At 36.1% G+C, this 22,152-nt stretch overlaps 1 protein-coding gene across 2 annotated transcripts; it reads left to right on the top strand.

Moving 5' to 3' along the window:
* The first annotated feature begins 315 nt into the window (after positions 1 to 315).
* On the top strand, positions 316 to 21,906 carry LOC111441624 (ferredoxin-dependent glutamate synthase, chloroplastic-like). 2 transcript variants are annotated; one of them, XM_023078679.1, is made up of 33 exons: positions 316 to 624; positions 3,041 to 3,353; positions 4,065 to 4,507; positions 4,636 to 4,767; positions 6,295 to 6,393; positions 6,763 to 6,833; positions 7,494 to 7,590; positions 7,961 to 8,053; positions 9,148 to 9,293; positions 11,014 to 11,173; positions 12,148 to 12,258; positions 12,377 to 12,592; positions 13,073 to 13,230; positions 14,996 to 15,125; positions 15,299 to 15,357; positions 15,466 to 15,571; positions 15,851 to 15,947; positions 16,237 to 16,352; positions 16,470 to 16,667; positions 16,799 to 16,909; positions 17,408 to 17,647; positions 17,764 to 17,862; positions 18,554 to 18,649; positions 18,732 to 18,929; positions 19,105 to 19,179; positions 19,344 to 19,472; positions 19,602 to 19,700; positions 19,893 to 20,035; positions 20,135 to 20,228; positions 20,576 to 20,814; positions 20,915 to 20,993; positions 21,098 to 21,181; positions 21,273 to 21,906. In XM_023078679.1, exons 1-33 carry the CDS (start codon positions 316 to 318, stop codon positions 21,432 to 21,434), a joined length of 4,902 nt encoding a protein of 1,633 aa, XP_022934447.1. In that variant the 3' UTR covers positions 21,435 to 21,906. The 2 variants fall into 2 exon arrangements, with proteins under 2 accessions (XP_022934447.1, XP_022934449.1); XM_023078681.1 differs by lacking the exon at positions 316 to 624 and having other exon boundaries at positions 3,234 to 3,353; positions 4,065 to 4,180; positions 4,246 to 4,507; positions 21,273 to 21,434.
* Positions 21,907 to 22,152: the final 246 nt, after the last annotated feature.

Raw genomic sequence — 22,152 nt, 5'->3', positions numbered from 1 at the left:
AAAAAAAGAATATAATATATATTTAATTATTTGAAGAAAGGAAAGAAAAAAAAAATGGAGATAATTGTGAGGGGAGCCAAAAGGGAGGGATGAAGGCACGTGGAGGCAGAAGAACAGTAATGGAAGTTTCCACCGTGGAAAGCGGCCATTGAGAGGTTGTCCACGGCGGGATGAAAGCGTCGGCATCAACGGCACAGAAGCTCCACAACAACTGAGTACAAACCCATCAGCTACAAGAAGACGAGGCTGAGATAGACCAAATTCCGCACTTCTTCTACCAGCTGACCCTCGGGTGGTTCTCCTCCTCCTCCTCCCATGGCGCTTCCCTCTGCTTCCTCCTCCATATCCCACCTCCGTCCTTCTTCTCCGTCGCTCTCTCCTCACTCCCCTCTTCTCTCCCCCAATCACGGTCTTTCCCTTCTCGATTTCGTCGCTTTCTATGGCAGGTCCAACAGGACAAGAAGGAAATCATTCCTCTCATATTCATCCTCATCCTTGTCTAATCGGAGCATTCGTCACTTCAGTTCTAGGAAGTTTTCTTCCTCGATCAAGGCTGTTCTCGATCTTCCACTCCCTGGTTCTGCTCTGGACAACTCCGATGCTCCTTCCGAACCCGTACCTCAGGTTTGTATTTCATGTTTGCGTGGTTTCTCATCTGGATTTTCGTTTTTTAGTGAATCGCTTCAAGTATGAGATGGATGCGGGATTATGGTTTTCTCATTTTGTTTATCCTTACTGTTACCTTTTGTTTTGTCTGAGGCGGTTGAAGTCTGTGGAGTGTTAACTTTGATCTCTTTCACTAAATATTGGGAAACGTTGCGGAGAACGCTTAACTGGGTCTTATTATGAGTCTCTTATGTAGTTAATGAGTTCGTAATAATAGTCATTTGTGGATCGTATTTAATTTTACGTGTCGGAGTTGAGATGATTCAATGGGGAAGATGATCAATGCATTTTTGCAGTGTGTATGTGAGGGGTGGTTTTTTGGACTGTCGGGATGTACTGTAAGGTAGCGGCTATTAGTTTGTTCTGCTTCTACATTGTATGATAATTGATGTGTGTGAGCGTGCGAGTCTCTTTTCCTCCGTGGAAAAGAAGAGAAAGTTGATTATTCTATTGAAGAGATATTTGTTTGAGGATTGGCATTGATGTCAAAAGTTTTTTCTTAATGTTGCTATCGCGGACCATTGCCTGTCAAGAATTTTTGGAGTAGCATTAACTTATTTGCAAGTTTTTGTTCCACAACAATTTCTTTGTATTAGTGACTAGAAAGCCTATTTTGGTATCCATACTTGCCAAGATTGGTGCTTAGATGAAGAGGTCCTTTTAGGAAAAAGACAATAGATTATATGTGTACGATCCGGAAGGTTGAAAATTCCTAGGTCAGGGTAACATTTTGGTAGTTTTTGACAATTATATTCTGAAATAATCATAGAGGATGTGATAAATTCTTGTTGTAGAATTTGAGAATCACATGACCATCAATTCTATCAAATAATTTCATGGAACAACCACCTGACACTGTGATACTTGGATGTCAAGAAACTTGTAAGATTTTAAAATCTTAGGTAGGTAGCCACCAAGGTGTTTGAACCCATTTTCTCAAAGTCTCTTTACCTTTTTCACATCTCCCAATGTCACTAGGCCTCAACCCATGATGGTTCATATGGTCATTAATTCTATCGCTAATAAAAATGATATTCATCTTCTTTAGAGAAAAGTTCTACACAAATATCCGATTTCAATCCAGTTTGTTCGAAGAGTTTTAGGACACTCAACGGGAAGACATTCTTAGGAGGAGACCTCTTCCCCTAGCCCTGAGGTTGTTCTTCCTTTGTTTGATAATATATTATGACACTTGGGTAAAAGAGAGGTACACGAACGATAGTGATCCTGAGGTACGGAGGTTAAGAAGTGCTTAAAAGAATTGAAAGTTTCTTCCTATATTGACAGGGTGCACTTTCCTTTTCAATGAATCAGTCATAAGAACTCCATAATCAAATGTGCTTAGCTTTGAGTAATCCTATGTTGGGTGATCTTTTGGAAATTTTTCTAGGAAACAATGAGTGAGTACAAAGCACATTGAGAGGATAAGTAAATAATTGGTCATGTTGCAGGGGATGCAGAGAGGCCATCATGTGTTGAATCGTGATTCCAAATTTTGCTCTAAATCTTGGGTCAGATGCATTACATATATTCTCCATACTTCTTACATAAAAAAGAAATTTTAGCATAGGTTGTGATTGCAAGGAAGAATTGTTCCTTCGGGGATTGACTTTCAATGCCATTAAGTGTTTGTGGACGTAGACTCGTTTCAGTTCTAATGGAAGGTGTGCGAAAAAAGTGTCCCTACAACTGGCAATGAGTTTCTTCTAAGCAAGCACATGAACTTCTTGATCATCTATTATTATGTCCTTGGACATGCAATCCAAGAGTAAAGTAGTTCAAAGTTTTTGGCTTAGCTTTGGGATTTGAGGCATGTGAGAGGCTTGCTTGTATTGGGTCTCAGTAGTAGGTCATGTTTCTTACAAGTGCAATAATTCTTTGAGGCCCAAAAAATGCAAAGCGAAAGAAAGGCCAGGAGACCATACTTTTGAAGCATAAACTAGAGAAGTGTGAATAAATTTGTCATATATGAAAAGTATTTGAACATGAACAATAAGATTTTAAAATAATTTAAGAAATCAGGATTCTTTAGAGAAAGATATTTGGACATATTTTAAATTAATAAAATTCACCTTCCTCCCCTTTTTATTTGTTTAATTTTAAGTCACTGTAATTGTTTTTATTAAAAAGATAGAAAAAGGTGCGAAATCATGTAGGTATTTGGGACTTGGGAAGATGTTTAATCCTTCACTTTAATCTCTGTATTCTTTGTTCAAGTTAATACTAATTTCTTATGAATTTGTTTAAGCTTTCTAAGAATGTCACACTTTTGAAAATCATTTTATGTTATGCCTTTGATCAAAGCATTTAGTTATGTTTGTAATCAGAGCATTTAGTTATACCTGTATACATGATATAATTTGGTGCTGATCAGGTTGCAAATTTGAATGACATAATATCAGAAAGAGGAGCCTGTGGAGTTGGATTTGTTGCCAACTTGGAAAACAAAGCATCCCATAAGATTATACAGGATGCTCTTACAGCACTAGGCTGTATGGAACACCGTGGTGGATGTGGAGCAGATAATGATTCTGGTGATGGTTCAGGATTAATGACTTCCATCCCATGGGATCTTTTTGATAATTGGGCCAACGAGCAGGGGATTCCTTCATTTGATAAGTTGCATGCTGGCATTGGCATGGTTTTTCTGCCCAATGATGATGGTCAATATAAAGAGGCAAAAGAAGGTGATTGTTCAATTACAATTGATCTAGTTGAACCAGATTAATTGTTTCTTTCTTTTATCGCTGTTACTATTTTAACTCAAATATCTTGATTTACTTATTTACTTTTTGACAATTAACAAAGAATTTCGTTGAGATGCGAAAAGTTACAATCAGTCAACTTTTGTTTTAACTGTTGAACTCAGTGCTATTATTTTGTTTGAACTCTACATTTGTAAGTGTTTTGTATTTTTATCACTTTAGCTCAAAAAACAATATTTTACTTTTTTGATCGCCTTTTGGATAATATTACCTTCATAGCTATATCTTGGTGTAAATTGTTACTATGTTTTAAATCTTACACTTTTGTATCTCTTAATACCAATTAGAAAAGTCTTTTGTCCTTTGGTTTGAGATTTCTTTCCCATCTTTTTGTAATTTCATACATCAATGAATTTTTTATCCAAAAAAATAATACATCAATGAATTTCTTTCCCGTCTTCATAAAAAAAAGTTAGAAAATTAAAAGAAGAAATAAGAGGCGTGCTTCCGTCTTTAGTGAGGGGGCCTCGCTTCTTTGAAGTGAGGAGCTCATCTCTTGTGTTTTTGGGGGCCTAGGCCTGCTTTTCCAATTAGTATATCATACTGATAATTTATTTATCCAACTTTGCTTTATGTGGACATCATTTTTAATGCACGTATAATTTGGTGACATTATTAATCCTTGTTTTGTAGTTATTGCAAGTATCTTTACACAAGAAGGTCTTGAGGTGCTTGGTTGGAGGCCCGTTCCTGTGAATGCTTCTGTGGTTGGTATAAATGCAAAGAAGACCATGCCTAACATTGAGCAGGTATTCGTCCGAGTAGTTAAAGAAGAGAATGTGGACGACATTGAACGAGAACTTTACATTTGTAGGAAATTGATTGAAAGAGAAGCAAACTCTAAGATTTGGGGAAGTGAGCTATATTTCTGTTCTTTGTCGAATCAAACTATAGTTTACAAGGGAATGCTTCGCTCAGAGGTTCTTGGATTATTTTATGATGACCTTCAGAATGATCTCTATAAATCCCCTTTTGCAATTTATCATCGAAGATATAGTACGAATACTAGTCCTCGATGGCCTCTCGCCCAACCAATGCGATTATTGGGTCATAATGGAGAGATCAACACAATCCAGGTAATTGTTGTTTGTTTGTTTGTTTTGTTTTTTGGGGTTCTACTAATTGTCTTTAATCTTATGCTGTTAATGTGTTTGTGGTATAATTTCAGTAAATTCCTTGAAGCTAACTATTTACTGTTAATCAGGGGAACTTAAATTGGATGCAATCTCGAGAAGCCTCCTTAAAGTCATCTGTATGGCGGGGTCGTGAAAATGAAATTCGTCCATATGGCAACTCAAGGGCATCAGATTCAGCAAATCTTGATAGTGCGGCCGAAGTAAGTCTATATACATTATTGGTGAAAATGCATATCCATGGAGATGAGCAATATTAATTGTCTTATATTTAATTTGGTTATTTGCATATTTTGAACGTATTACTTGTAAGTTTGCATGTGTATTGTTCTTCAGTGATTCGAAATTTGTGCCAGAGTGTCATGCCCAAAGGTCTGTATAATAAGAAATGAAGGATGCTCCAAAATTAGCAGCAACAAAAGTGTACAAAATAATCTAAGAGGCCACAAATATTGAAGAATCTAACCATGGAACGATGAACAATTTCAAAGAATCAAGAGATCAAACCCAAGAATCATGTGAATTCCTCAAGGTGGCCAAAGATAAAAGGTTAAATAGATGAGCCCATTCCAAAATTTCAGCTTCATTGAGATTCCTTTGAAGACCTATATCACAAGTGGATTGTGTTGGATTGCTAATTGGAGCAACCATTTTTAAATAAGAGTACGAATGAGAGCAAGAATGGAGCAATACCTCGAAGGTGATTTTGAAAAACCCCTAAAAATAGGAGACGACCCCATACAATCAGCACTTGATGAATAATATTTAGCCATGATAAGTTGTCGTCAAGAGCATTTTCCTCATGGAGCAATGCCAAATCCATTTAGCTAAAAGGAACATGTTATTTTGCAACCAACATTTCTAACTACTGTTTCTATATCCTCCACAGAATTATTAATGCCCAGTAGTTCACTGTTCCCAAAATTGATATTCAATCTGGAGGCTAACTCAAAGACTTTGGTAAGATTAAAAAGATTATCCAAAGCAAAAGACTCCATAATAGAGAACAGTAACGTATCATTGACAAATTGTTAGTGATTTAGGCAAAAAGAAGAGGCACCAATAGGATGTGTCAAGGTTTTGTCCAAGGAAGTACCATGGGAAAATAACTAAGGCAATCTGAAACAACAATAAATTGGAATGGAGAAAGTGGATCACCTTGCTTAATGCTCCTTATTGGAACGATCTCACCTCTAAGCCTCCCATCAATAATTACCAGGTAATTAACACTAGAGGTGCATGCAAGGATCATTTGTGCGATAAGGTCCCGAAACCTTTCATTCTTAGAACCACATCTGCAAAACCCCATCAACCTTATCAAAAGCCTTTTTAAGACCCAGCTTGATAGCCATACCTTGCTTATGAGAGCTACGCCGATCATCAATCAACTCATTTTCCATCAAAGAAGCATCTAGAATTAGGCAATTAGTAACCCAAGTTATTGGGTAGACTTAATTATTTTGTGTAATATTGATTAAAGGCTGTCTCTTGTTCACAAAACTATTGATCAAAGGTCAGTTTTTTAGATTTTAGTATTTTATTTGGTTCTTTATGGTTTGACTTATAATGTGCAGTGTATTTCTATTATTATAGGCAATTCTGTGTTTCTCTTGTAGCCTGAAAGATAAGATGTCCTATGCTAGTTTATGTATTTGCTGAATTTCTGCTTAGACTGATTCTACATCCTCCTCCTCCTTTATTTTACTAGTTGTTGTCCTCTACTTGTTTAGTTGTTAATAAGAAGTGGCCGTGCTCCTGAGGAGGCTCTCATGATCCTTGTTCCTGAGGCTTACAAGAACCATCCTACGTTGATGATCAAATATCCTGAGGTACCATTCCTTTTGACCTAAATACGTTGATGATCAAATATCCGCAATGTACCGTGTTCACATCTTCTTTCGCATCAAATTGAATTCGCAGGACTCACTATCCATAAAATTAAGTTTAACATGTTAAATTCCATGAGGGTTAGGCTACTTCGGTTCTTTTCTTAGGGATGGATTTCCATTTCATGGACTGCATTCTTCCCTTATATTCCTGTGTGCTTTTGTAGGAATGGGTCTGGTTTTTTTCCCGTTGCCTTTTTGTATAATTTTAACTTACCTCTCAACTATATTTTTCACCAATCTTAATTAGTTGTGTAATCAGATTAAAATTACATTGCCGATAATTTTCTGCTGCCTTTTGAACGCTCTTAGGTTGTTGACTTTTATGACTATTACAAAGGTCAAATGGAGGCTTGGGACGGACCTGCTTTATTGTTGTTCAGGTAATATATAAAAAAGGTTTCTAGTAAGTTTTTGGTAGTTATGATATGAAGAAGTGAGTTAATAAATTAAGTCTCACCTTGTAGTCTTTAAGTTTTTTATTTTTCAGCATAGATGTAGAATACAAGCTTTGAGTTTAAATCGTTGCATCCCTTTCATCGCTTCTAAAGCAGATAGTCTTCATGTTGGCCTTTATCAACTAAAACGTTTAACAAAATCATCTTTTAAACTTAGTTCTCACCCTTATTTGTTTTCTATTTTGTTACTCTTCCTTTTCTTTCGTTTATTTATTTACATTTTTGGATAAGGAAGAAAACCTATTTTATTAAGAGAATGGAATATACAAACGTGACCAGAGGAGTAACTAAAAGATCTGCAATTGATTATGGAGGCAAGGGTGTAACTAAGAACTCTTTGCAGCTTGAAGGTCAAAAGTGAAGCCAACTTGGCTTTTTGGTGGCGCTCATATCTCACAGATTTCTTCTGTAATTATAGTTTTTCCGTTTTGATTGCAAATTAGAATGACTTTTTGTGATAGTGAGATTTCTCATCTTTAAATGTTAACTTTATACATATCAATGGAAAGACTTTCTAGCTTTTCTGAAAAAACTATAGGTTCATGCTGATGTCTGATCGTCACTAATGCAATTGATATTGTGCAGTGATGGAAAAACAGTTGGTGCATGTCTTGACCGTAATGGATTGCGCCCAGCTCGGTATTGGCGCACATCAGATAATTTTGTTTATGTTGCATCTGAGGTGTGTTCTCCATCTTCTCTTTGTTTTCGTTGCACAACTTAGATGTCAGGTTTGAAAAGTTAAAACCAATTTCAGTATGAATGTAAGTACCTTATTGTTACTTGGCCTTGATGACACCAAAATAATTAGTTTGTTTGGTAGTTGCTTCAATATTTTGATAGGATCTCAACTGAAGTTCTTGTTATTTCATTTATTTATTCATATTTAGTTTGTTCCTTTGTGCATGTACATCCAAATTGTGGAATCCAAACACTTTTAACCTTCTAGGATGCATTTTCCTTATGAAACAGTGAGAGGAACATGTTCTTCCGAATTTTTTGAGGCACTATTGATATTCCAACTTTGTATTAACTGCCATCTTCTTTATCAGGTTGGCGTCTTACCAATGGATGAGTCTAAAGTTACAATGAAAGGCCGTCTTGGTCCAGGAATGATGATTACTGCTGATTTGCAGACTGGACAGGTTTATTTTGAATTTTTTGCTGGTTTAAACTTTTGCATTCAGAGTCTAGTTACGTGGTCTTGTTTGTGAGTTGTGGCCATTATTTGTTCAGTGGTGCATGGTAAGAACTGCTAGACCTAGTTATCTCGTTGGAGAGTAATTTTCATGTTTAATCTGTTGTTTTCTTTAATTACGATTATTATTATTTTTTAATAAGAAAAAAGCTTCTTAAAAATGTTCAAAGGAATAAGCTGCCATAGGAAGTGAGAGGAGAAGGAAAATGACAAAAAATACGTAATGAAAGCCTCCCAATTCCAATTCATACAAATATAGCTAGGAGAATAAAGAGCGAACAAATTAGAAAGAGAGTGCTATTTGGAGGCTTTGAATATTGCGAAGTCAAAATGCTCCAACCAAACGCTGGACTTGTCATAAAAAATTCTCTGGTTCCTTCCAATCCAAATGTATTGAGATTTTGGACTTAACTGCATTAACCCATAATATGCGCTCGTTGAAGCCTGAGAATTAAGCTTGTTATATTTTAATTTAAAAAATATAAACTCAGGCTTCTTCACCACTGACTGAACACCAATCTTTCTCCTCCTCTACCTTCCCTCCTTTCCCCCTTCAATACAAACTTAATCTGCCTCCCGGATCTGCCTCCCGGATCTGCCAACCCCTAAAACTTGAACCCAGGAATCCGATACAGCGTGTCTTTCTCCTCAACCTAAACCTTTCTTCTTCTTTTTTTTCTTTTTTCCCTCCTATGACTTTCTTTTCCCTAATCTTCGAACTTCTCCTCTCTCTCAGAATTTTTCCCCAATCTTAAAAAGCAACTCGTACATGGCAATCATATAAGTTCTAGCTAAGTTTTCAGTTTCATTTCTCAAACAAATTGCGAGTCTAAGTTGCACTCTAAGGAATTCCACCCCAAATAAATAGCCAATGAAGAATAATTTTTGAACTCCTTTGAAAGATTACATGAAGAACCAACGATACATTTTATCAAATCATATCTATCTTCTCACAAAGATATTCTTCATTTAAAATTCTATTGTTTCTTTCACCTCAAACTTCCGAAGTAATGCTTTTATTGAACTGATATCAATTTGCAGGTCTTTGAGAATACAGAAGTTAAAAAACGTGTTGCTTTGTCATATCCATATGGAAAGTGGATCAAGGAAAATATGCGCTCATTGAAGCCTGAGAATTTCCTTGCATCAACACTATTGGATACTGATAAGTTGCTGAGAAGCCAGCAGTAAGTTTCTTTTCAATGTCTCTTTTTATGTTGTCAGACAGATTATACAGCATGTCCTGTTCATAAAATCTGTAAAGAAAAATTTTATTCAGATCCTAGTACTGGAATCTAGATGAACTGTGGTTTTTTTAATAATTCTCCAAAAGTTCAACTTTGGCTATTAGTGTGGAAACGTACGGGTTGTTAAGCATGCCTCTCTACAGGGCATAGTTTCGGCAATTGACCACATTTAGATCTTGGCCTTTCTCTTGGGGTAATCCTTCTTCTCTGTGTTATTGGTAGCTTGTCATTGATTAGATTTGTGAGATAGGATTTGTTTAGGGTTTGATTTGTCTCCTCCGGTTGGGCTATCTTGTAGGCCCATATCTAGGAGTCTTACGAACTCACTAACATTAGTTGTTGACTAACTCATGCAACTATTATCTAGTTGTTAGTAGTGGAATGGATAACTAAGTACAAAATGATTCATATATTGGGTACAAAATGGGGTAAAGAATATAAAGATTAAACTATAAATAGGATTTTCAAATGATTTGAATTTCTGTTTCTTTGTTTTACAAAACCTTCCTTTCTATTGACGTTCTATCACTCGGTTTCCTTTAAAAGTTAAAAAAAATTGCAATTTCTTTTGAACAATTTTTTTTTTGGTCCCTTACCTTAGCTTGGGCCTGAATACTAACGACAGTCTTACCGTAGCTTGGGGTTTATCAATAAATTTCCTTCAAAAGTTTTTTTTTTTTTTAAAAAAAAGAAGCAATTTCATTTGAACAATCTTTCTTTGGTTGTCCACTAAAAGTCAACACAAATAATCCCCAACTTCCCTAGTGTCAAACAAGGTTCTTTCTAAAGGAACAGAAGAATGTATGGAGAGTACACGGTTCATTGGGCCTATTGGACAATAGGTTCACAATATAAGTTTTTTTTTTTTTTTTGGTTATCGAGCCATCGAATACTTCAGTTTAGTGAAATGGAGTACTTTTAGGAAAGTGATTCACTGATTCTGGATATTTTCTAATATCCCTTTTTCCTTTTAAGTTTCAGTTGTGTGATTTTGAGTGTGCAGAAATAGTTTGGTTTCTAAAGATGTTAAGGTTGCTTTTTCATTGTAAGAGTTTATTGAGGTTCTAGTTCTTTTAGGTATCAACTTATTACTTGCGTCTGTCTGTTACTATAGGACAATTGGAATAAAAACTCTACATAGAGGGAGGTTTGGAGGAAACTAAATCTACAATTAATGTCGTATCTTTTCTTACTTTTTGTAGTTCTTGTTGCTCTTTTTCATGCACATCTTGGTATGGTTTAGAGTTTCAGAGTTCATCCAGAAGTTCAGAGTTCTTAGAGTCCTTTATAACTTTGTCACCTTTCCAATTTTGTATGGTTTGGGTGGAGTGGGGGGTTCTTATAGAAGTTAGACTGGTTTCAATCTTTAGCTTTGGTAAGAACTTGATATACTTGTGATTTGTTGCATAAAGGTATAATTTATTCTCTTATTATACTATGTCAGGTTCCACATTATTGCACCGTTTTTATTGCTTTTTCACTCCTCTTGGAGTTTATATCTTTAAACATTAGTCTCTTTTCATTTCCTTGATGAAAAGTTTTGTTTCTTGGTATTAAAAAAAAAAGTCAGGTTACACATTATTTCAAGACTTTTTCCTTCACATGTTGAGATACTTCGGCTATTTTCATTTGTTCTAATTAAGTCAAATTGTTGCATCAGGGCATTTGGCTACTCCAGTGAGGATGTCCAAATGATTATAGAGAGTATGGCTGCTCAAGGAAAGGAACCTACGTTCTGCATGGGAGATGATATTCCTCTGGCAATATTGTCTCAGAAGCCACACATGCTCTATGATTATTTTAAGCAACGGTTTGCACAGGTTCACTGGAAGTTTCCTTTTCCCGATTATTGAAATACTTGTTAATGTCCTTCAATCTGTTGTGGGCTATACCTTAGTGCATGTTTTCTTGTTATTCTTACTTATCATGTCCAAACATTATCATACGGCAGCTTGCAGCTGATGGCTTGGCCAACCACAAAATTATGGAACCATGAAAAGTTATAATTGATATTATTGTCATGCTTGCTGGTTGGTCAATGCTCTCTATTTAAAGAAATTGAGTCAAAACAGCGTGGATGCTAACATAACATACATGAGCACAGCTTCATTTCATCTTTTTTAAAAAATAAGACCCAATTTAATTGTATGTGATGTTCACATTTCTGTTTACTTGCTTGTTCTTCACTCTTTTTTTTTTTCTTCTTTTTATTAAATTTAACTTTATGCAATTAAGTTTTGTAACTAAATTGTTCTTTTATATCTTTTTACTTCTTAACAGACATGAACAAAAATTTGAAACCTTAATTATTTACTTGTACTCGATGTGGTTCCTAGACATGGCTTTATTCTGAAATCCAAAAACAAAAGGCATGCTCTAGATGAGTTTGATACATATCAGATGTTTGTTTGCGCATGCTTGTGTTGTGTATGTTTACAATGACACTTATCATAATATAGTGTTACTTGTCGTAGAACAACGTTGTTGAGAGGAAATCTGAAAATGGCTTCTCTAGTAGTTTCATCTACCATTGACATGATAAAATTTGTAGTCAATGTCAACTGGCACCATCATTTTCTTCTCCTTTCAACTTATAACAAAAGCAAATTAAACTGTCCATCTGCTCTGATTTCTGTTTTCTCTATGTTGCATGACTTCATTTTATTTAAAACTCTTGAATATATATATATAAACATTTTATGCCCCTGCCTGTTTCTCCAAATTTTTTGTGCTTATGGTTTTACTAATTATTAGTACTTCTCTATGCAATAAATTCAATATGTTGTACTTTTAGGTGACAAATCCAGCAATTGATCCTCTCAGAGAAGGACTAGTCATGTCTCTTGAAGTCAATATTGGAAAGCGAAGAAATATATTGGACATAGGACCCGAGAATGCTTCACAGGTTGCCAAGCCTTCTTTTTTCATTCTTTCTAGTAATTTTATATTTTAATAGGTATCGGAGAGTTCTTACAATTGAATCTTTGCTTGTGTTTTCTGATTGCCGACTGAATATCGACCAGGTAACTTTGTCTAGTCCTGTTTTAAATGAAGGAGAGCTTGAATCCTTGCTAAAGGATCCACACTTGAAGGCCCAAGTATTGCCGACATTTTTTGACATACGTAAGGGAGTTGATGGTTCTCTGGGAAAAATTTTAAACAGACTTTGTGATGCTGCTGATGAGGCTGTTCGTAATGGTTCTCAACTGCTTGTTCTATCTGATCGTTCTGAAGAGCTTGTAAGATCCATTCTGGTTTTTATTTGTATCTGGAAGACTTTGTTGATATAATTTCCGACATAAGAAATAGAAATAAAAATAACGCACTTGAACCTAATATATAATTTGTGAGAACCTGAAATTTTATTGATAAATTGAAATATAAAAAAGGGTGGGACCTTCAAACCACCGAAGGTGGATTACAAAAAACTATAATGCACACGAGCTATTGAAGTAAGCTAATCTTTTCAATTTTTCTGTGATTCTGGCTTCTGTGTGCTTGATATACTTGTGCAAGGAACAAAAAAATTAATATGCATTGCTAATGTTGTGCTTAATTCTTTTTTGACATGCTTAATATATTTGTTTGTGATGCTCATTTAGTGCTAAAATATTTCTGTACTAGGTCCTTTCTTTTTCTGCCTTATTTATTATTATTATTCATCGTTGTCATCATCGTTGAAGGCCTTTTCCTTATTTGATGCTGTACCCATCTTCTAGGAAGCAACTCGCCCAGCTATTCCAATTCTTCTTGCTGTTGGGGCTGTTCATCAGCATCTTATTCAAAATGGCTTGCGAATGTCAGCTACTATAGTAGCAGATACTGCTCAGTGCTTCAGTACTCATCAGTTTGCTTGTTTAATTGGATATGGTGCAAGGTAATTTTCATTCACTGGAGTTTTTTAGATCCCTTAATATATTACGTTTCCTTTTAAGGTGATGGAAATCTATTGCATTTAGGATTGAATTAGGTGTAGGAGGCAGACTAAATGGTTTTGAAAAATAATGTGCATCAGTCAAACGAGAACGAACTGTCTCTGGTTTTAATTACAAATCAGATCATTGGTGAGTACTCAAGTATGATGAAAAGGGGGATTGTATTTAACTCTGGATAAGCCCATGGTCAAATGAAACATAGAAAATATCAGAGAGGAGATAGAAAAGAAGTTAGAAAAAGTTGGAAGATGTTGAATGCTAGGAATAGAGAGAAAACATGAGAGAAGAAAAGTTGTTGAGACAAGAAGTGTAGAGAGGTAAAACTGTAGAATGAAGGAACCAAAAGAGAAGAAGAAAAGTTGTGGAAGAAGAGGTATAAAAGGGGAAAAGACGAAACGAGAAGAAAGAGAAGATGAAGTTGAAAATTTATAGTGGACAAGCCCATGGTCAAGTGGATTTTGACATTCCTAGACCATATATCAGGTTGTAATTGTAAAGGATTCGTTAATTGGATTTTGATGGGATACTGGATCTTAAATTTTCTTTATCTATCTGGCTTCCTTTTTTATATTATGATAGGCTTGAGGGTGAGGGTAAACTATTGCAGGATTTTATGCGTGTATTGCTACATTTAGTTTTGTAATGTGTTTCTGGCAACTTGATACGTAGATAAACTTCCAAATTGGTGTTTGGTGGTTTGTCCACTGGAAAGGGGAGTGGGTGGTTTCTCATCTTTAATATGATGATGTTAAAGTTTTTTTCCGCTTGCGAGAGCAGAGGACAGGAAACTTAGTAAGAAAGACAACGAGCAATTGCTGTGAGAGAGATCTGTAGTTAGCAAAATGAAAAAAAAAAAAAAAAAAAAAAACTCACTTGAAAGCTATACGACACGGCAAGAAGCTATACAAAGGCTTCAAACATAGGTTCCAAATAGTTAACAAAATTAAGGCATTTTATACATGCCAACAGTTGTAGTCCTAAGCAAAGTTTTGCAACTAGCCGAGCTTGGTAATTTTATATAGCCATCTCCTTTTTAGAACTTAACTTAATATATTTAAAATGTTTGGTTCCATCATTAGCGTGGGCACGGAAAAACTTGTTATATTTCATTCTTGCATTGAGGTGTTGCAACCAATATAAACCGAGGTGTGATTTTCCTTCACATAGTGATCAATATGGTTCATGTATTAGGTATCTGGGGCTGGATGCTAGATATTGATTTAAATATTAACGATGCTATTAGGACGTATATTATAGGATGCTAGAGCGTACTAGTCAAAGCGTTCTAGTCATTAATACACCATGTTGAGGTTAGATGAACAAATGGTGGGATTAATTTTGGGAGAAAACTAAGCCTTTCAATTAGCTATTACTAGTGTATTTTATATTTGATATTACAAAAGATATCTGGAAGGAGATTTGTACGTGGACATAGTTAAGGAGATTATTTGGACTAGTTTGAAGGTCATATGATAATCTGGACCAGGTGAACATTGTTGGCTTATATCTTGGCGAGAAATCTTGAGTAGTTTCGTTCTCTTCGTTTATGCTTTACTCATATTAATTAAAATATAAATATTTTTGAAAACCTATATTTCTTATCTTGTAAATAATTAATTCGAATAGAATTATTTCTTTAATAGTTTTGGCATAATTTGGTTCATGAGTAAATATGCAGCATATTACAACCTAAAATCATCTTTTCAGTGCTATATGCCCATACCTGGCTCTGGAAACCTGTCGGCATTGGCGCCTTAGTAACAAGACTGTTAATATGATGCGGAATGGAAAGATGCCTACTGTAACAATTGAACAGGCTCAAAAGAACTTTTGCAAGGTTTGGGCCTTTGTATTTCAAGACATATTTAAATGGGTTGAACTATTATGTTTTAGTCGAATCCTTGAGTTACTTTAGATTTTATGACTCTGTGTTGAAATGCTGTATTTGGAACTGAACGGTGTTGTGTTGTGCTTTGGATGCATATCCAACTCAATTGCTATATCACTCAGGCAGTGAAGTCTGGTCTTCTCAAAATTCTTTCCAAAATGGGCATTTCTTTACTATCAAGGTATGCTAGTTGTCCTTTCCCATTTTCCGTCTGTTTCCAAGTTGTTTCCTTCTTTTTCCCGGTAACCCTATTAAGTTTTTGACAACTTTTCTTGTTTTCTGTTCTTAGCTATTGCGGGGCACAAATATTTGAGATCTATGGATTAGGAAATGAGGTTGTGGATTTTGCATTTCGTGGGAGCATATCAAAAATTGGTGGATTGACGTTTGATGAGGTAAGTAGTACTGTCTGAGGTTAACCCATAATTTTCTTATGTATCTGCAAAAAATTCGTCAGGGTCGGGTAGCCCTTGAAATGCTGATCCAGAACTTCAATTTTTTGCTCATATTTATATATTTATATTCTATACGCAGTAGCAGTGAGTGTCTGTTGGTTGTTGGAACACTTATAGCTTGAGTCAGTATGACTGGCATTATTGAACTCTTAATTTGGAGTTTCAAGTTTTCTGTGTCTCTCTCATTCTACTAAAAGATTTTTCAATGCCTTGCTGCAGTTGGCCAGGGAGACTTTGTCTTTCTGGGTGAAGGCGTTTTCTGAGGATACAGCTAAGAGACTAGAAAATTTTGGATTTATACAATTCAGACCAGGAGGTATGTGTTGAAGGGTAAACTTGACAGAACTGTAATCGACATTTGTATATTGGGTGCAGATCAATTTCGCGTTATTAGTGCCTTGTACTTTCTTCTTATAATAACGATACCTAGTTGATAGACAACTTAAATAGTTGTTGGAGTGCTTTTCATCGTTATGCTTAAAAGTCAATTCCAATTTCAACGATTATTCCTTCTTTTCTCGTGTGTGTTGGCACATGGTTATAGCTCTTTTTGGTTGCATGGAGGAAAAGAAATGTTCTTAAAAATCCTCTTTTGTGTGATAAAGGAGAGTATCATGGAAACAACCCTGAGATGTCAAAATTGCTCCATAAAGCAGTGCGCCAGAAAAATGAAAGTGCTTATGCAGTATATCAGCAGCATTTGGCCAATCGGCCTGTGAATGTAAGTGCTGAAGCCATATTTTAGTTCTTTCAAGATTTTAACGGAAGTTTCTGAGATTAAAGAAGTTCTATGTTGAAGTTAACTGGATTCCTATTTTCTTCTCCTTGAATCATATAGGTTCTTCGTGATCTTCTGGAGTTCAAAAGCGATCGTGCTCCAATTCCTGTTGGAAAGGTTGAACCAGCTGCATCTATCGTTAAACGCTTTTGCACTGGTGGAATGTCACTTGGAGCTATTTCAAGGGAAACTCATGAAGCGATTGCAATTGCAATGAACAGAATTGGTGGTAAATCCAATTCGGGAGAAGGTGGTGAGGTAGTTCATTATGCTTTTACAGCAGTGTTTCATAAAAGTTGCTGTATTATTATCTACTCTTTTAGTTGCATTAAAACTATAGGAAAAGTACTTCCAGACATGATGACATGCCCAATATTGTTATTATTCAGGATCCCATTCGTTGGAGACCTCTAGCAGATGTTGTTGATGGGTATTCCCCGACACTGCCACATCTTAAAGGTCTTCAGAATGGCGATACCGCTACTAGTGCCATTAAGCAGGTAACGCCTCTAAACTCCTCCCTTTTCATTCTATAACTTGTATCAAAACCTTGATTGTGTAATATTTTTCTGACCTTAATTAATACTATTCTTTTAATGCTGTATCTATTGTGTTGAGCTGGAGGATATTATTATTTATATTTTACTTTGTATGTTTTATTGTCAGGTGTAGCAGTTTTGTTTTAGTTAATACCGGTTAGTTAAGTTGTTAGTTGAGGGTTCGTTATTTACACCGGTTCTGTATGTCTTTGGGCCTTGGTTTTAGCCTATAAATACTTGGCTGCTCTGCATTTTGAGGGTTATCTGAAATTGAATAAAATCATCCATTTGTTCTACACCATGGCCTAATCTTGTAGCTCTCTAGTAAAGAACATGAATGTACACTTTTATCCTATGTTGAGGTACATAGTCAATGTACAGTTGAAAATTGTTGGATTGTCAGTAAGGAAATTTAGCTGCACTTTCTTTCTAAAATGTGGTTTATTTTATCTTCTTCAGGTTGCTTCTGGACGTTTTGGTGTCACTCCAACATTCTTGGCCAATGCTGATCAATTAGAAATCAAAATTGCACAAGGTGCAAAGCCTGGAGAAGGTGGCCAATTACCTGGAAAGAAAGTTAGTGCTTACATTGCAAGGTTGAGAAATTCAAAACCTGGTGTTCCACTTATATCTCCACCTCCACATCATGACATTTATTCTATAGAGGATCTTGCACAGCTGATCTTTGACCTTCATCAGGTAGTTCTTTGCGGCTTGCTCAATTTAGTCATTTATATTTAGTTACTGATGAGATGCGCCTGGAATTCTGATGAAAACCATCTCGTCCATTTCACCAACAAAAAAAAAAAAAAAAGGTGAACCCAAAGGCTAAGGTATCAGTAAAGCTTGTTGCTGAAGCTGGAATTGGAACGGTGGCTTCTGGGGTTGCTAAGGGTAATGCTGATATTATACAGGTATCTATAGTTCAAATTTCCATCAATTTATGGAGCAGTCTGTAATTTATGTTCTACAGTATAACTGATGTTCTATACAAGTTGGCTGGTCTCAATCTCTCTACATTTGGTAATGTTATAGTTTTTGTTTCCAGAGTTATAATATTAGTATAGAGCATTTCGTTTTATAATTCAGAACATTGATGACTTGTGCATGCTAGACTTGAAGCATTGATTATTTTGAGAACTAAATTGAAACCGTTCAGAATTTCCGTGTTTTGTCTACTAAAGTGCACTTTGCTTTTGAAAGCTTAACCCCTTCCCCTCGGGTTGCATTGCTATAGAAAACACAAGCTGACAATTTTCTTCACATTTTGTCAAGCTGCAGGCAGGAAAGATATATTAATTTGAAGAATAGGAAAAGAAGAATGCTAGTTGATTAATTCTCTTAGTAGTTTGAATCTTTGAATAATGGTTATGACGTGCAATGCCATAAAATATATTGTCAATATCATATCTTTTCAAATGAGCGTATGTACTTCTATCATCTTCCAACTCCTTTTAATTTAAAGCTTGCAAGCATTAAATTTGTAATCGGCAGAATAGGGAAAGATGAACGTGGATGATATTCAGGCCTAATTCTCTTATTAGTTCTGAATTTTTAATATTTCAGTCCATTCATTTGGTTGATTCTATCTGATATGCCTTACAGATATCCGGGCATGATGGTGGAACAGGAGCTAGTCCTATAAGTTCCATTAAGCATGCTGGTGGTCCTTGGGAACTTGGACTGACAGAAACACATCAGGTTCTATTCATTGTCTTATTTGTAATCATTACTTTGTTCTTTTTGAAGGCATGGCTTGTGATCATTGAATGATGATATACAGACCCTTATTGAAAATGGACTTAGAGAAAGGGTCATTCTTAGAGTCGATGGTGGCTTTAAAAGTGGAGTTGATGTCTTAATGGCCGCAGCAATGGGTGCGGATGAATATGGTTTTGGTTCAGTTGCCATGATTGCTACTGGTTGTGTGATGGCCCGCATATGCCACACTAACAACTGCCCAGTTGGTGTTGCTAGTCAGGTAATGAATACGGAGTTTCAGAACTTAGATGCTGTGAAAACTGTGTGAAATGGCTTGTAAGAGCTAATTTTATTGTGGACGTTGAAACCACTCATATAGTTGCGGCTTAACCTCATGTTCATATTTTTATGTATTTGATACGTGACCGGCAGCTGCTATTTCTTTCTTTTTTCAGAGAGAGGAGCTACGTGCACGTTTTCCTGGTGTACCTGGCGATCTTGTCAACTATTTTCTTTATGTTGCTGAGGAGGTTATTTCTCTTCCTGCCACTGTAGTTTTCCATTTGTTTATAATTTCATTTGGTCATCTTTATAGATCTTAATCTTGGAAGCTTCCTCGTTTCATTTTGGTAATTTTATCTTGCTCAGTTTTTGTTTCTATGGTGCGTAATCGAATTTTTATTGTTTGTTTCAGGTAAGGGGTACACTGGCGCAGCTGGGATATGAAAAGTTGGATGATATAATTGGAAGAACAGAATTATTAAGACCCCGAGATATCTCTTTGATGAAGACACAACATCTCGAACTTGATTATATGCTTTCTGTATGTATTTATATGAAACCATTTGAACTTTTGATTTTTCATCCTGGGAGGTTTATAGGATTATATCACCATGCAGTTATGTCCTTGATTATTGGTGTTCTTATATAACCATCTTAAACTTATTTCTAGAATGTTGGATTACCAAAATGGAGCAGTACTGAAATCCGCAATCAAGATGTTCACACAAATGGTCCTATTCTTGATGATATCCTACTTTCAGACCATCAGGTATGAATGAAGATGATAAATGATCCTCATGTGAAAATGTAGTAGTCTGCGAGTTTTGTTCGCCATTTGTTCTATTAGCAACCACTTTTACTTCGTAAGAACCTGTGAAAAGTGAAATGATATTAGCTGGACTTATTTGACCATGTCCTGATTTTTTTTTTTTTTTTTTTTTGTTCCAATTTATGTACCCAGATATTAGATGCAATTCAGAGTGAGAAAGTAGTACAAAAGACAGTGAAGATATACAATGTTGATCGTGCTGTTTGTGGGCGTGTAGCAGGGGTGATTGCAAAGAAATATGGCGACACTGGTTTTGCCGGCCAACTGAACATTACGTATGATGCAAATTTTGAAGAACTTTTACTAATGTCACGAGAAGTAAATTGGAAGCATAGCCATATGTTGGTGAACACTATTTTCTTTCATGTATTCAGGTTCACAGGTAGCGCTGGACAATCATTTGCGTGCTTTCTTACACCTGGAATGAACATTCGACTCATAGGAGAGGCCAATGATTATGTGGGAAAGGTACTTCAAATATTATTATACTGAAAGAGTTGGTGTCTCAAGTAGAGATGAAGCAACTTGATTCACGACCCCATGTTTGTCATGTAATGTTTTGAACTTTTGGAGGAAGAGAAAACTATTTCCTTTACAATAAGTAGTCAAAAAGCCTCTGCTTTTAAGATTGTTCATAGGTCATTGGATAATTTTAATGACATTCCAGGTTCTCATGAAAATATCTTGTGTGTTTTCCTAGTTAAGAATATCTAAGATGGATACCCAGTTTGGACATGAATTCTCATTGCCCATCTTTGTGTTGTGATTTTATGCATGAATGTTATATAGTTTCTTACTTCATTTATATCTGCAAGGGTATGGCGGGGGGTGAATTAGTCGTAACTCCAACCGAGAATACCGGTTTTGTTCCTGAGGAAGCAGCCATAGTGGGGAATACATGTCTGTATGGAGCAACTGGCGGTCAAGTTTTTGTTAGAGGAAAAGCCGGGGAGAGGTTTGCTGTTAGAAATTCACTTGCTGAGGCAGTGGTTGAAGGCACTGGTGACCATTGCTGTGAGTACATGACCGGTGGTTGTGTTGTTGTACTTGGCAAGTATGTAATTTCTTTTTATCCAAGTTATCAGTCAGTCAGTATATTTGGTTGGTATCACAGAAGACTATGTTGACCATTTTTTTGCATCGAACTTATTCAGAGTGGGAAGAAATGTAGCTGCTGGAATGACCGGAGGCTTAGCTTATATTCTTGACGAGGATGATACGCTTATTCCTAAGGTTTTTACGCCTCGTTCTAGCCAATCTTCACCTCTAATTGCTAACCTTGTGTTTATGTTAAAATAATATGAATTATGTGGATAATTCATGTGAAATATGAGCAGGTTAACAAAGAAATAGTAAAAATTCAGAGAGTAACGGCGCCTGTGGGGCAGATGCAGCTGAAGAGCCTCATTGAAGCCCATGTTGTAAGTATTTTCCAATTCATAACTCCATTTGAAGATGGAACCATTGATTCCATTTGAACGAACTGAGATTTGTACTGCTTCTGATAAATAGGAAAAAACTGGTAGCAGCAAAGGCTCCGCCATCCTGAGCGAGTGGGAAACTTATTTACCACTCTTCTGGCAACTGGTTCCACCTAGTGAGGAAGATACCCCAGAGGCTAGTGCTGAGTATGTGAGAACAGCCACCGGAGAAGTGACCTTTCTGTCTGCATAAACAGTCCCAAAACAACAGTTGCTGTGGTCATCTGATTTATTTGCCACGCTGCAACTCTACGACTTCCGGGATACAAATGGGAATTCTTGATACGAAAAATGCTCGCATAACTCGGCGGTGAAGGCTATCACTTGGTGGTGAAGGAGCCCTGATCTACACCGCCATTCAGCAAGTAAGCCTTCTCTCGTATCGACCTCTCTGTAAATATCAATTGCAGCGTAAGAAAGAACTATATGTAGATTTCATGTAGTTCATTAGGTTTCCCAATTCTTGTCAAAGCAAAGCATCTGTTAATACTGTGATTAAAATAAGCTTAGGCTTGGCTTGCCATTGTTGGCCATTGTTCTATTTCCTGCTATCTAGTCTGCTTTCTTGCATTTCAGGTTTCAAGAACTCTCTGAACAATGTCATTTCTTCTTATAAACTACTTCTGAATGCTTTTATTTTGAACTGAAATTAGTTGGGTCCCTTTTGAATTGAAGTAGGGTTGGAATCTTAGCAAAGAAAATCAAAGGAAAAGAAAGAGGGTCACTTGGTTGACTAAATCACAGTGGTTTAGTGGAAGTGTGCTTTTCTTAGCTTTTAATCTTAAATTATGAGAGCTTTCACCAAATTGGTGAATCTCTTGGTGCTGCCTCCACTTCAGTTTTTTTGTCTCCTGGTTCATGCACATCCCTGTCTTCTGCCTTCCATATCTCTAACTATGAGTAAATTTTTG

The sequence above is a fragment of the Cucurbita moschata genome, unplaced genomic scaffold (genome assembly GCF_002738365.1).
Source record: "Cucurbita moschata cultivar Rifu unplaced genomic scaffold, Cmos_1.0 Cmo_Scf00004, whole genome shotgun sequence".
In the NCBI taxonomy this organism is placed as follows: Eukaryota; Viridiplantae; Streptophyta; class Magnoliopsida; order Cucurbitales; family Cucurbitaceae; genus Cucurbita; species Cucurbita moschata.
Note: the sequence above shows the minus strand (reverse complement) of the source record. Positions and strands in the feature narration are given on the sequence as shown.